Raw genomic sequence first — 16540 nt, forward strand, 5'->3', positions numbered from 1 at the left:
GTTAAGAACCAATAGAAAATTGCCGACTAGAGCTGAGCGAGGATAGGTAAATGATGTGATTCTTTCAGTGGAAATGCTGCCTTATGCATTTATAATGTATAAGTTATGGCTTTACATACTCTACTTTTATTTAGTCGTAATTTTCTGTAAAAATCTCATACATTTGCAAAAAGTTGCACCTAGATATAAAATGAACCTATTGTTTATGTTGTTACAGCGACCTACAACCTCGAGCTCACAGCTATGGCGTTCGTCGGCATGACGTCACAACAAGAAACATACCCACAAGCACAAAACACAGAAACAGGCATAGGTGAAAAAGAGACCAGTAACAACAAGACCAAACCCTCACTCATCTGTGCTGTCATCATAACCAGGACTAACAATATTCCCTCAGACCAACCTATAAAGGAGGAGGATTCTAGCAAAGCACTCTTCGATTCAGGTGCTCCAGATAAATTCAAAGAGAGTGTCCAAGCAATGAACGATCAGAATGAAGCCAAGAGCAACCTCTCACCAATAAACAAAATGCTCTTCCTACTCACATATGATATACACAGTTCCTTAGCAGGCTCCATAACAACAGTCGTCCACACATCCAACAGCAGTGGCAATTCCAAACCGGGAGTCAGTAAGAAAGTATGCACGGTCGCTCGAACGGACGACGCCAACATATACGACGAAATATACTTCCAGTATTCTGACGAGGACACAGAGCTTCCCCAGTGCACTAGTCTCTTGGACGAGCAGATCAGCAATGTGATTAATCTTAACGCTTCTTCTAGTAAAGAGGACTCTAAAATGTGGGAACCGAAGAAAATCTTTTTAACGAAGCATTACAAGTTGTTACCACCGCCGCCGCCTACTGTTCTGCTGCCAGAACTACCAGAGTCTGGGCAGGGTAGCATGCTAGACTTTGTAGGCAAGATATCGCAGTTGAAGAGTTGGAAGAGCGGAAATTTAGACTCTGTTGGGACTAAACTAGCCGACCAGACGGATGCAGTCTTGCAACAAGCGGATCCCATCACGCATTATCTCAATATGAACGGCCCGTTGGAGATCTCAGACCTCAAGTGGTATGAAGGCGGAGAGGGTACAGAAAAGATTAAAGTTACCACATTCGGTGGCAGCAAAGTCGGCACTCAGACTGCAGTGAGCAATAGCAATAATGACGGCTTCGACAGCGACCCGCCGCAAGAAGAAGTCGTCTCCCAAGGCATCGCCGTCCAGTGCTTAAGTCTTCCAGGTTTCAAGCTCAACCTGAGAGATGATTCTAAAGTCACACATTTACTGCCAACAGAAGACAAGGAGCATTTGCTAGTAGTTATCTCCAGCATTGATCCAGAAAAGGTCAGAGTTGAGGAGGAAACCGATCATGATGGCGACACCAAAATGGATGTCGATGACGTCACAGAACAAACGGACAAGGCAGATGACAAATCTGATGTGAAAGCGTACTTTATTCTCTTTAAAATTAACAACAACACTTCAATTTTCACTCTAGAAGACAATCCTGTAAATATGATGGAGCTGCCTTATGGAGAAAGTCCTGTAGACTTATGTTTGCTGCCCGTTGACAAGCACGAACAGTACTCGTTCGCCGCTGTAGGCGTAGACGGTAGCCTTAGATTGTATTCTCTGCCTTCCTTCAAAATGCTCTCGGAGAAGCGAGCTCCAAAGGGCCAGTTCACATCAGTAGCGTACTGCGCCTCAGTGGAAAGGCTGAGCGTATCAACAAAGCACGGAATGATATATTTCTACGCGCTGAATAACGGTGAGAAGGATTCGACTGGCGATATTGACGAAGATGAGTTCGCTAACATAGATTTTGAAATGCTTCATAGAACGCCTAGAGAGGAGACAGTTAGATCACTCATATCTAGTTCAGCCATGTTAGCTAACAAGACTGAATTAGATATGAGTGATCTAGAAACTATGACCACATTAATAGGGCCATTCGGTCATGTGACCACTACGGTTCCTTACAGTGCAGTCGTGCCTGGGTTTTGGTGTGAGTTGTCGCCGGCGCAACGCTCTCGCTCCGACCACCAGAACAACCGGACTTGGCGTTTGCAAAACACATCTTCCACATGGGACGAACACGTTTTAGAGCTCACATTACCTTACAGTGTCTCTTTAGCTCATATAGAATTCGGATTTACATTACACTCTTCCTGTTCTGCAAATCTACCTATAATCCAAGTGACGCTTTTAAAACAGAATTTGCACGGAATTGGGTATAAGAAGGACGCGTCATTCGGCCACCGATCGGAGTCGCCGGTATTCTTCCCGACGGTTGACGCCGATATGTCTTCAAACTTAGAGAACCCTGTGAACAGCGAGGAGTACTTGCAAGCCCATAACGCTGAGATCCTCGCAGGGCCCCTTCTGCTTTCATCTGGCTTGGACTTGACACAGCAATCTGGTACTTTAATCCTGACCAGTCCTAGATTATACAGGGCTCGAGGCAGAACGTTTTTGATCCATATTAAAACCTTATTCGACCCCGCGAAAGACATGAGCAAAGATTCGATAAAATCGGGAGAAAGCAGCTCGAAAAAGTCAAGCTTTATCGGTTGCGATTGGTTGCACCAAATCTCGCTAACAGTTCGCTCCAGTCCTTATACTGACGTTCCTTTGGAGCGACAGCAGCGCATAGCCATGCTTGAATCCAACAGCCTCCTAGATATATTATGTGAGATAGCAGTAAGCAGAGATGATAGTGAGAAGAGAAAGTTAGCTTTAGACATACTCATTTGGGTGATCTCCATTAGACTGCAGAGACTCAGACTGGCCAAGACTGACAAAGGCAAAGACAAAGACGCTCAGACTCCCGTGGAGATACAGCAGTTGGAGTGTGTTAAGATTATTGAGAAACACACTGATGCTTTGATCAAGAACTGCATTTTGTGCGGAAATAGGAGCTTTGCTAAGAAGTGCGTGAAGATCATACTTATAACCAGCGAGTAAGTATTTTTAAAATTATTATAAAGTTTTAAGAAAATTAACAGATCAACTATTCTGTATGTAGTGGTAGTCGACAACTGAAATTCTGCCACATGAGGTTGTTGCTTAAAACAATATGGTATCCTGCTTTCTAGATAGATTTCTGTGTGCAGTGGCTTACATTTTTCACGACATTGGTACAACGGGTCTGCCATTTCTCGCGTTAAGTTAAGCAGTCTCCTTAAAATAAAATTATGTAGACGGAATATATCGCGTATAACGAATTTAAATGCTGTAAAGGGTTGTAAACGTCGGGGTGTAGTTTAAATTTATTATATGCAATATAATCCGTCTAAATAGTTTTATCGCAGTAACTGAAGCTGAATATCAGCAGTTTCGTTGTTAAATAACGTCAGTTTACAAATCTTATTACGCCTGTGCGGCGTGGCATTGTGGGAACACAGTAAGGTTGATATTGGGCTGGAGCTGCGCGCGTCATTGGCGTCTTAGGCGGTCAAAGGGTTAAAGGTCTCTAGCAAGCTCGGTTCTCCATACAAACGTAGTTACGCTTTCATATTACAACGACTAACTGGATTGCTAAGATAAGGTATATTTGTCCTGTTATTAGTTTATATAGCTTTAGATACCATAGTTTAAAAAATACAATGTATAAAGTTTTTCATACAAAACTTATTTTTACTCTATTTCGTTTGTTTTATAAACTGGAGCTATATCTGGGGGCACGGTAGTGCCCTCGCCAAGACGAGCAAGGCGAAGCGTAAGGTCATTTACCTTTTTTAAAGCGCTTCGTCGCTTTTTTGAACACTCATAATTTGGGTTTGGATTATACCAGATAAACAAAATTCGCGGGATATGATGTCAATAGTGGATTTGTTAAGCATAAAAAAAATCGATTGCATAGCTCTTATACTTTAGATTTTATTTATATCAGAGAAACCCCGATTTCGTCACTGTTTCACTCACTGATGATCATCAAAATTCTTAGGATACTTCCTGAAGTCCTGAAGTCAACACGTTAAAATAAAACGAAACTCCGTTTCTGTGGGAAGGTGAAATTAATAAATAATAATAATAGATATTTTAGGACATTATTACACAAATTGACTAAGTCCCCAAAGTAAGCTCAATAAGGCTCGTGTCAAGGGTACTTAGACAACGATATATGTAATATATAATAGTACATTACGATACAAGTGCGAAAAATAGGAAATTCGAAACGAGTGGCGATAAATTAAAACAATGTTATGTGTGTTTTAAATCGACACGAGTTGCGAATTACCTATTCGCACATGTATCGTACAACGTTTTACAGTACATATGGCCCTTTAAATGTTCGACACAGTAACGTAATATGCTACTTCTCGCACTAGTGCTATAAAGTAGCCCCATATGTACTGTAATACGATATTTATAAATACTTAAATATATAGAAAACACCCATGACTCAGGAACGAATATCCATGCTCATCACACGAATAAATGCCTTTACCAGGCTTTGAATCAGGGACCATCGGCTTCGCAGGCAGGGTCACTACCCACTAGGCCAAACCGGTGAATCGAGCCAAGCTTGCCAGGGGCTCTTAATAAATTGTTTGTAGGGGTCATGTCTTATCTTTGCAACGACGCTTAACGCATGCTTTATTCGAACAGGGGTGTAAAACAGCTGCCGAAGCCGTGGAAGTCGACGTTCGAGGCGACCCTGAGCGCGGTGCTGAGCGCGTGGCTGCCGTACGTGGGCGCGTGCGCGTCGCCGGGCGCGCTGCGCTGGCTGGTGGCGCTGGCGCAGCACGCCACGCAGCGCGGCGCGGCGCCCGAGCTGGCGGCCCGCTGCCGCGCGCTGCTGCACCGCACCGCGCGCTGCCTCGCCGAGCGCGGGGACCATTACCACCACTTACTACGAGCTAGGTACGTCTTCAATACATATTTTCTGCCCTCCGGCCGGAAAAATAGTATGCGCACCGAGGGAGGAAACGTAGGACATTCCATCCCGCGTGTTTGCCACCATCGCCTTCGGCTCGGGTAACAATTTTACACGCGGCACGCAATTTAACTATTGTTTTTAGAAGGGGGCCAAGTGGTTGTTTAACCACTCGTGCTAATATTGATACCCGAGCAAGGAAAAGATTCCAAAATTGGTTCGAGAAGTGGAATCTTGAGCATTGCTAGGGTTTCAAGACACGAGGGTTAAACAAACTTTGCTTCCGAGTGAAACACAAAAATGTTCACCACACCAATGCGAGGAAAATATTAACTATGAAATACCAAAAAAATCAAACCAAATCAAATCCAAATGAACGTAATAAACAAAAATATCATTTAAAAGTCAATTCTACCAGCTAACATAAGGAAACAACTCAACATTTGCATCTGATTACTTTGCCCCACATATGGATAAAATGCAACTTTCTCATTAAATTTTGAACAATCAAGAGGGCTTTTACCAGTATTGAGGAAATTACTCAGAATTGGTTTTAACCCTTTGAACGCCGCGCCTGTTATCAAGGCCGTCGCCAGGGGGTGGCATGAAACCTCCCCCTACGACTACCGCAACCAAAGAGAATTTGAAATAGGGGACGAATGTCAAAGTAAACTTTGTAGCCACAGTAAATTTACTGCCATCTTTCGACACATGATTAAAACTTTTAAAACGCCATTTGACTTTCATCCTTACTTTTTCACTGATATGTATTAAAGATGTTAAATATCAAAAAGTAGCGCTATCTACTAGAAAAGGTATGGCGGCATGTTTTCGAACGTTGGCGCCATAACCTTTGGCCTATTACTCTGGCTATAAAGTTTAATTTGACAATCCTCCTCTATTTCAAATTCTCTTTGCCGCAACTACCTTTTGTCTGACCTAGATAATAAAATTTGTAACTAAATGTATGCCCCCCATATCAAATGCTCCCCTCCCCCCTATCCCATGCTGGCGACGCCCATTCCCTATTATATACAACACGCCATAGTAAACCTTATCAGAATGCATGAAGGTTAATATGAAACGGTAACCGGGCGCGTTTGCAGCCGTCTTAAGCGACCAAATGGTTAAAGTTAAGTATCGGTGGGATTAACAAGGAGGTAGAAATATATAAGGTCAAAAGACATTGCAGTTTCCGTATACGATTGCACACTACTATGAACCTCGCATTTCCATTCTTGTACACACAAGTGCAAAAGTGCTTACCCACTTTATGAATTATAAATCGAATTAATTCATAACATGAGTATGCACTGCAAGTCGCAGTAGAATAGAAAGAACGAAAAGAAAGAAATGACATTTATTCCGTAAAGCACACATACACAGGACAAGAAGATGAAAGAAATAAGATAATCATAAGAACAACAAAACAAAAAAAAACAACAGATAAAATTATGTACAAATTAAAAACCGAAAATGACAATAGTATTAACCCCCGTACTGGACAGATTCGGGCTGTACGGGCTGCCGCTGGAGCGCAGCGTGTTCGCCGCCGACGCGCCCGAGCTGGGCAAGGGCTCGTCCACCCCCGTGACGTACGCCAGCGTGCTGGCCGGCGACACCTCCGCGCCCGCCGCCGCCAAGCCCGACTACCAGCTCAAGGACCTGCTCAATCTGCCGCAGGATATGGGTGAGTCGCTACAAATAATACTCGGCCCGATTGAGTCTCGATCGAAAGGCGTTTTTTTTAAAGTGGTGGTAACACATTCACTGCCAACGTATGTGTGTTAATTTTGTATTGGAACACTTAGCTAGAGATAAATTAACACTTAAATTGCCATCATGAATAAAAGGAACATGCAATGTAATGGTACCTTATTGCGGTTGGCGCTTACGTCGCGTAGAAACGCATTAGTATTGGAGCGTCGTTAATAACAGCGTAAGCGCCGATCTCCTTAAGGTATATTTACCCGTGGAATGTCATAAATGGTTATTCGTGTTAATCTTGCTGTGGAATGATTCGTTGCCGCCCGTTTCTGGTGCTAGTGACACATATGTTTGTTAAGCAAGGTGTTGCTTCACGCGAAAGCAATTTCCAGAGATTATATTTATACAAATTTTTGTTTAAAGTTTGTACTGAGATGATCACTCATATATATACATACATATTACCTAAAGCTACAATTCGATACACGGTGGGAAGAACTTGATAACTCGAGATATAAAATTGAAGAAATTTGAACTTAAAATAGAATTCGAGTTATCAACATCTTCCCGCCGTGTACGGAATAAAAATACTAGGGTGATGTTGACTAACATGGGATGATGTGTGAATGATAGTTTGTAAAGAGTTCCGTGTCCGTTCTTATGAATTTCATTTAACTATGTAATAAAAAAAAATATCTATCATTCTTTATTCGTCATTTCGATAGTTGTGTTTGTTAGAAAGAGAAAGCATTTGAAGTTACCTCCCTTGGGTTAATTTTAACTAAAATTTGCACCCACGAACTACGGAACTCTATAGCAAGGTGTTATCCCTACGCACGGAATACTTATAAAGTCGGTAAAATTGCTAGCGCGAATCATAGCCCTTACTCATACTAGAATAGGGTTATTGACACATGTTGCATTTTATAACTAAATCTAGTTAAATACATAGGTACAAAATGAGCCATTTATCACGATAAATTGGAAACTTGAAAAATTATGGGAATGACAATACAAGACCTCAAAGTTTCAAAATGAAAGCTTTTTTTCCATTCCATTCGATTCCTTACATTTTATTAAAAAAAAAAATGTAGCTCCTCTATATAAGTACATATACGCAATATTTCACCGACAAAATCGCAATTTCCTTGTTTTTCATACATCGAAACGGCTTCGAAGCAATATAGTGACACGATGTATTTATTGCCTTTTGCCGATGTATTTTGTTAGGAGCGTTTCGTCAGTATAATGCGATTGTCAGACTATCATTTATGTTATGACTTCTGTGTTCTCTCGTCTCTTTAATAATGCAATGGGTCCCATATAATAATTTGATCCTCAAAACAAACCTGATCGACTGATACTATTAATAAAACAGAAGCCGCTCTAGCTTTATTTGCTCTTATATGCATTACCTTAGATTCCAGATAGATTTGATATCCACAGCAACTATGTAATAATCCTTATTATTATTAATTTATTATTTGTGTTCCTAATCTCTAGCGGCCCATCATAAGATAAATAAACAGGCAAATTTGCATAAATGGTATTAGAAAGTATAATTGAATTTGTATCGTTATAAAATGGAACAAAACAAAACAAAAGCAACTGTGTCTTTTGATAATGATTTTAATTTAATTTGAGGTAATTTGTACATCATGGACCGTGGGACACTTGATAACAATCAAGTACACTAAAGTTCAGTTTATTTACATGGAAGCAATTAGAAATCTTGAAAACTTTTCTCCGTCTTTCGAAACGTAGCATCGCGTATAGAATTCACTCTGGGCTTAAGCAAATAATAAAAACTGAATGGGCTACGATTCGCAACCGGCTAACTCCCTTTACCCCACTGATCCCCGCTTCCGCTGGCAGGCGACTTGCCGCCCCCGCCCGCCGCCAAAGCCGACTCGCAGCTAAAGGACCTGCTCAACCTCCCGCAGATTCCGGGTATGTTCGTATCACGCGATGTCAGGCTTGTCATCTGGTCAGCTGTTCATGCACTGTTAACTGGCAATTCGTAGGCAGGCTTTAAGCCAGGAATATAAGGCGCGCCATGTCGAGTGAAGTCCGGCAACGTCGCGTCACTTCACCCGACGTCATGGAACATTTGTCACCTAGGCCAGGGGTTCCCAAAGTGTGCGCCGCGGCGCCCTGGTGCGCCGTAGAAAGTAAAGAGGGGCGCCGTGAGTTCTATCATTATCCGAAACCACAAATATTCGCGGGTACCTCTTTGAGCGCTCGCATCGGTAAATAATATAGCGTCGTGTCACTCTTTTTCGACCGTGATTTTAAATTTACAAGGGCGCCGTTGCGAAATACTAAACTTGTAACTGCGCCACATGTTGAAAAAGATTGGGAACCCCTGACCTAGGCTATCCCTTGCTTTAATCTTATTGCAAGATATAGGGCACAGAAATGGTCAATTAATTACTCTTAGTAACGATGTAGCGAATGCGCTGCTGGAGCGCCTTTGGGGGACACCCAGAGTAGGCTCCTTCGTAAGGAATTGTTGCTTCGCCCGAGGCAAATATACGCTCAGCCGCGAACCCTTAGGCGTCTACACAGACCGAACTGCTTCGCGCGGCAATTTCTATTCAAGGTTACTGGTTCTGTACTGAAAGTCGTACTAAAATATTAACCCTTTTCCAGGCCACACCAATCTACAAGGTTTCCCTAAGTAATCCAAATATATTCCAATTAATTCAGCTTTTATTCATTTGAAGACAGGTCACATTTTTCAAAAGGCAAATCTAATTTGAACCTTAATATTGAATGCTAAAGTTGAAATTCTATTTGCGCGAATATGGTCGATAAATCGTTACTATGCCTGGAAAATTGTTAAAGTCCGTCTAACTAAGCTAACATTGCAACGACTTGAATAGAAGAACAATGTCATTTATAAAGGTCATAAATTTGTCATCAATGATAACATTGCCACAGTTTGTCGTTGCAAATGCCATGCGGTGTTGTTTGATCCGACTCTACTCGTGAGCAGCCAGCGAGCCTTTCGCAAAGTGTGTTCGAGGCACATTCGTGAGATCTGGACGGACGTCGTCAGTACCAAGCGCTTCAAAAAAGAAGAAGTCTAAAGCTTTAAGCGCCCTACACATTTGGAGTTTCAAGCGTCTATAGTATATGCTTGGGATAGGATAGGGTCGGCAACGCGCATGTAACTCTTCTGGAGTCGCAGGCGTACATAGGCTACGGAGACTACTTACCATCAGGCGGATCGTATGCTTGTTTGCCACCGATGTAGTATAAAAACACTTGCATACTTTTTTAACACAGTATTTGAAATTGGATTGCATGGTGGACTTTACAAACAAAATGATACTTTACAAATAAAATATAGTGAAAGTAAAGTGCTTGGGATAAAATTGTATATTCCCTCGTAACTTATGTATAACGTAATGATGACTGTGTAATATTTCGATGGGTGACGTTACTAGTAGTTTTTTAACGAAGGGGTTAACAGTGGTAAATTCACCCTACTATGACCACTTCACCCACTTAGCTACTTTCCCGGCAGACTACATAAATCGTTTATTTCCGGCCCCTTTCTATCACCGCGCCACTCGCCATCGGCAGGGTATTCATCCTTGTCTGCCAATGACTAGGCCGTATGCTTGTTTGCCACCGACGTGGTATTAAAAAAAACTAAATACCTACCGATTAATTGATTTGACACGCTACATCCGATTCCATGTGTAATTCTTCGTATTGTCGGTATTCGATTGTTTATTTTGGTTATTCGAATCGACATTGTTTTTTCCGCACAAATTAGTTTCGGGTAAAAGAATTTACATCCGATAAGTAATGATTCTGGCGTGAAAAACACTCAAAAAATTGTGAAATTAATTCGTTAATTTTAAAAATATAGCATTATAATGAACAATGAACAGCTGACCTTTCGTCGGGTTTTTTCTCACTGCTTATGTCCATTATTTATCTTTAACATTCCATCCGCTGTTAATACATCTTTTCCATCTCACTCACTCATTGTATTCTGTGTCACTCATACAATAATGGAGCGGCATAAAAGCAAAAACTCCCCTATAGGGCTAAGATGGTTGGCTCTTTATCATTTGTCACCATGCCTGTCACCTTCTAACAAGTATGTAAGCGCGAAAGTGACGGGCATAGTAACAAGTGATAAAAATGGAACCATGCTGCCACTGCTGGTGTATTCAAATTAATCTTTTATACCACTCAAATGTGAGTGTCTTTGTAAGCTGTCGTTTCTATGTTTTTATTCTTGTTTCATTTAATAGCGATGTTATTTATACATTAAAATTTGTCTCGGTGCATATAAAAATGGTTTAAGTACAGACAAAGACCGCATTTTATATATGATACAACCAAATTTGAAGTACTTCAGTCATTTTGATATACGTCGAAACATTTTTTATATTCATTATTTAATATGGTAACGATATGATTGGGGAGGAATATAGTCGTATGAACAATTCCGTTCAATCATAAAACTGTTAAAACGCTAAAATTGTAAGCTTTATTATCTGTCAACTGTCTGGATGGATTCAGGCATCAACTCGAACCGCCAAAAGCAGTATTATTTGTTTCAACCCGTCACAAGTGGATTTAGTTCTATTAGGACACATCGTAATTTTGTAGCTATTGGTCACACTGCAAATCTGTTCCTATTCGTCATCCCGTCAAACAGTTCTCACTGGTCACAAGGAGGATACCTAAACAAAATTCGCTACCCGCTAAAAGTGTGGTACAAAGCGGTGGCTATGGCGAAAATCATATCCCGTTACGTTGTACAGTCAGCAACAAAAATGTACATACCAGCAGCAGCAGTATGCAAATTAATAAAAGTTATTTATAAGATATTAATTGTGATACCTATGCCTATTTTAAAGTATTCGGCCGATGAAAAGAGCAATATGTGATTGCAATAAATGCATTTTCAACATGTGCTCCTCGACGAATCGCCCAGTTCCGTACCTGCAAAAGGCAATGGTTTTGTCGCGATACCATTTTTACATGCTACCACACACACGTGACCATATAGATGCGGAAAATTGGACGGATGGAATTAATTCCAGCACATCGGTTTCAGACTTTTCTACAGAGCATGTAGCTGATATTGTGCAGATTTATAAAAGTGTTTTACTATTGGTGCAGCTTACTACAGCATCTGCATTTGAATAATTTGTTACAAATAAAAATTGCAAAATAAATAATTTATTGTTTACACATACGCAGTTAATCCCATGTTAATCCTCTAGTTATTAATACATGTACGTAGAAACGTACGAAAAGAGAAGAGTTACATAGCGTGATGTGCAAGTCGCAAAATGCAGGCTACGCATGATTCTCGTCACAGCAAAATTTTGTTGTACCATGCTTGGCAGGTAGCGAAATTTGTTTAGGTATCCTCCTTGTGACCAGTGAGAACTGTTTGACGGGATGACGAATAGGAACAGATTTGCAGTGTGACCAATAGTTACAAAATTACGATGTGCATTGTGTCCTAATAGAACTAAATCTACTTGTACTGCTTTTGGCGGTATGACCCGTTAGAACAAAATTTTGGTGTGACGAGTTGATGCCTGAATATCTGGATGGAACATTCACAACAATGTATGCGGGTCACTTTGTATAGGTTTCCATACAAAGTATCCACTGTTCATACCTCTCGGAAATAGTTTTTTCTTTTTATGTTTAAATTTCCAAAACTTCATGCAAATATTATGAATCGTGCACCGTTAAAAAGCATGTTAGTTTCGTTACGTCTTTTTCACTTATCGTTTGCATAATTCATATGGCTGCTTTCAAAATTCGCATACAAACCATTTGTTTGCATGACAATCATACAATCTTCTGGCATGAAATCACAGATCAGTAATTAGTTAGTGTCGTGAAATATTTAAATAAAGGAAACTTGCAAGGACCTACTTTTGAATTTCAGATTTTTTTTATTAACGCAACTTGATGCTGATGTAGAAAAAAAAAATGATTCTGCAAGACGTTAAAATGCCGTATGATTAAAAAAAAAGATCACGATGTAAAAGTCGTTAAAGCTTCTTACTCAGATTTAATATTATTAAATCTGCTCCAGACTTAGGGCGCGATTCGAGCGGAAAGCTTATCGCGAGGCTGATATCCACATTTTCCCAGTTCGATTTCGCATCATATGTTCCCCGATTACAGTCGGTTCTTTGTTCCACGGCGATTGAATATTTTATTATAATAGGCTTCATGTTGGTTCGTGTAAATCTATATGCAATTTCCGCTCGCGATTTCGCGCTCTAATTTGACTAAGATTGTCCTACTAGGTTTTAGTCATTTGATTATATACTCACTTAACCTTGAACCTTGTAGAAACGAAATCCACACCCACACCCCAAGCCTGGTGGGCGCAAAACAACGGAGTGGGAGTATTCGGAGCCGGTCTCAGCGAAGCAATGCCTTTACACGTTAGCTGTCACGCGGCTTCAGACGGAACCAAGCTGGAGTCCACGGGAGGCCGACACCATCCCGCTGTCGTGTCAACGTTGCCTGGCGATCCTAACCAGGTACAAATTAACAATCTAATGTCTTATATAACAAGAGTAGTGAAACAACACAACGGAGTGTGAGTATTCGGAGCCGGTCTCAGCGAAGCAATGCCTTTACACGTTAGCTGTCACGCGGCCTCAGACGGGACCAAGCTGGAGTCCACGGGAGGCCGACACCATCCCGCTGTCGTGTCAACGTTGCCTGGCGATCCTAACCAGGTACAAATTAACAATCTAATGTCTTATATAACAAGAGTAGTGAAACAACACAACGGAGTGGGAGTATTCGGAGCCGGTCTCAGCGAAGCAATGCCTTTACACGTTAGCTGTCACGCGGCCTCAGACGGGACCAAGCTGGAGTCCACGGGAGGCCGACACCATCCCGCTGTCGTGTCAACGTTGCCTGGCGATCCTAACCAGGTACAAATTAACAATCTAATGTCTTATATAACAAGAGTAGTGAAACAACACAACGGAGTGTGAGTATTCGGAGCCGGTCTCAGCGAAGCAATGCCTTTACACGTTAGCTGTCACGCGGCCTCAGACGGGACCAAGCTGGAGTCCACGGGAGGCCGACACCATCCCGCTGTCGTGTCAACGTTGCCTGGCGATCCTAACCAGGTACAAATTAACAATCTAATGTCTTATATAACAAGAGTAGTGAAACAACACAACGGAGTGTGAGTATTCGGAGCCGGTCTCAGCGAAGCAATGCCTTTACACGTTAGCTGTCACGCGGCCTCAGACGGGACCAAGCTGGAGTCCACGGGAGGCCGACACCATCCCGCTGTGGTGTCGACGTTGCCTGGCGACCCTAACCCTGGTAAATTAACAATGTAATGTCTTATATATAGAGACAGATAGAGTCATAGAAAATTAGAATACATATTATACTTTTAGGTTTATTTTTATACGACAAATTTGGAGCCTGCCAATTTTACTTTGAGTAACTGGAACTGAATATATTTGTGTTTCCTCAGCTATGGAGCGTCGTAAAGGAAGGACAGATGAAGCAGATGTCGCAAGACCCAGACTCGCTGGAGGACGTGGAAAGTTCCCTCATGGAGTGCGATCCGCAGGAGAAACTCGAGTTTACCGAGGAGAAGTTCTTTCAGGTATGTTTGTTGTAACTTGAGCAGGATAAGGTAGCTATTTGTGCGATCTTGTTAATTACATCTTTTATTGTGTGTTGAACTGATAAGTAGTGGTCAAATTTTACAAACGCTATTTTTCAAAAGATAACACGCGGACATAACTTTAAGTCACAGCTTAGTCCCTCTGTACTGTAGGTTTAGCCCTTACTTCTGAGTTGAGTTGTGCCGTCCTCGACAACGTTCTCCGTTTTGTATGAAAAAAGGTCTCGTTTAAGGATATTTGAAGCATTTAACGGACCCTTAGAGATTTGCGTTTGTAATTATGGCTGCAATTTTTATTTTAGTACATAACGGCGCATCGTGTACGCATTAATTGCCAAATTACAGAATGGAACGGCGACAACTTTGTACGTGGCGTTACGTTTTGGGTGTCTATACTTATTATGTAAAAAACATAGATATATTACGTATGAGATACGATCGTTATACCTTTTTGACAGGAACAAGAACAATGTGGCATACCGTGGGCGCAGCTAGTGACCCGCGTGCCGCAACACACGCTGGTAGTGGAGCGCATGCACAGCGGCGCTCGGCGATACATCGTGCTGGATCTGGGGCACGCGGTGCGCCTCACAGACGTGGTGAGTTGTCCCTGTCTAACACCAGAACAGGGTAATGGACAAAAAAGGAAGGCAACTAACTGAGCGGACCGGAGTAAAATGGCGGTGCAATTCCATGAAGAAAGGTTTCTGCTTTCGCCTTCCACTGCCCGCGGATAATTTATGATTATTAGTCAGTCAATCAGTCGTAATTTATTTTGCAATACAATTTGATTTGCAGATAATCCCATCGTGCTCCGACCTGGTGACACTGTGCATCGACATCTGGGTGTGCAGCGAAGAAACTGACAGCGTGAAGCTAGCGTTCGCCACCGACATCGCGACGAAGCATCTCGTGCTCACCGACATACAGCCACCGCCGCTTTGTCGGTATATGAAGGTGAGACATATTTACCTGATTTGCATATTTCGCAGTCGTTTGTGTTTTGAGCAAAGGGCGGCCGATGGATGCAATATGGTGACGAAAGCATAAGATGGATAAGACTTAATAGTTTCGAGTAATATTTATGTATAAAAATATATATGCATTTTTTGTTATTATATCAGTAAGTTCCAAATAATGATGAAGTATCACTTTACGAATACGCACCTCTTACATCTGTAGATGTAGAGAGGTCATTTCCCCTGTATAAGTGTATAGTGAACTATAAAAGGAATGGACTGAAAATATCGAATAAAGAAAAATTATGATTAATTATTTCAAGAATAAAACACTATAACTTTATTGAAATTATGTTGTCTTTATTTAAATCGATTGTAGTCGTATTCATATTACGTATATCGTTCAACATAATTTTGACGTAATTTGCATCCGTCAGCCGCCCATTAGTTTTGAGCTTCAACCGTACCCTACTATTAGGAATACACTTTTTTTGCTAAATGCTAACATTCAGCCAACAATGAATATGACGTTCCGGTACTTTAATTGACATGACTTTCGAAAAATCGCAGGACACTTTTGGATGAGATTAGCTTATACTCTGTATCTTTAGTTAGGTATTTCAATAAAACAAAATTCTCGGCTCAAGGCTACTGGCTTAAGGAGCCATTTGAGGGCAAATTATATTTAAATTATTTAAGTTATATTTAAATTATATTTATTACGAGTATAGGTGCAAATCAAAAGCAAATATTAATCTAATAAATTTTCCAGATCACAACGATTGGTCGGTACGGCATGTCGGCCATGAAATGCAAGATTCCGTTAGGCTGGTTCTACGGCGAGGTGGCCGAGATAGCCAACGTCAACGCGTCCATTAATGCACTCAACGCTTTACATCAGGATCTGACGTGTCGCTTTAGGTAAGAACTAATACAGGTTATTCTACACGTAAAGCGAAATTAAAACAGGTATTTTTTTACAAAGCATGGTTACAACACGACTGTTTTTAGGGTTCCGTAGCCAAATGGCAAAAAACGGAACCCTTATAGATTCGTCATGTCCGTCAGTCTGTCCGTTTATGTCACAGCCACTTTTTTCCGAAACTATAAGAACTATACTGTTCAAACTTGGTAAGTAGATGTATTCTATGAACCGCATTAAGATTTTCACACAAAAATAGAAAAAAAAACAATACATTTGGGGGGTTCCCCATACTTAGAACTGAAATTCAATTTTTTTTTTTCATCAAACCCATACGTGTGGGGTATCTATACGTATCGGATAGGTCTTCAAAAATGATATTGAGGTTTCTAATATCATTTTTT

At 41.2% G+C, this 16540-nt stretch overlaps 1 protein-coding gene across 1 annotated transcript in view; it reads left to right on the plus strand.

Annotated features, from left to right (window-relative positions):
- LOC133528507 (baculoviral IAP repeat-containing protein 6) overlaps positions 1-16540 on the plus strand; it is an 81460-nt gene that overhangs the window by 13999 nt on the left and 50921 nt on the right. The window contains exons 7-15 of the mRNA XM_061865895.1: positions 218-2966; positions 4618-4872; positions 6394-6575; positions 8468-8542; positions 12944-13137; positions 14100-14234; positions 14714-14854; positions 15054-15212; positions 15987-16135. Of these exons, the coding sequence (XP_061721879.1) occupies positions 218-2966; positions 4618-4872; positions 6394-6575; positions 8468-8542; positions 12944-13137; positions 14100-14234; positions 14714-14854; positions 15054-15212; positions 15987-16135 (4039 nt within the window). The remainder of the gene's footprint in view (positions 1-217; positions 2967-4617; positions 4873-6393; positions 6576-8467; positions 8543-12943; positions 13138-14099; positions 14235-14713; positions 14855-15053; positions 15213-15986; positions 16136-16540) is intronic.

The sequence above is a fragment of the Cydia pomonella genome, chromosome 19, assembly GCF_033807575.1.
Source record: "Cydia pomonella isolate Wapato2018A chromosome 19, ilCydPomo1, whole genome shotgun sequence".
NCBI lineage: Eukaryota > Metazoa > Arthropoda > Insecta > Lepidoptera > Tortricidae > Cydia > Cydia pomonella.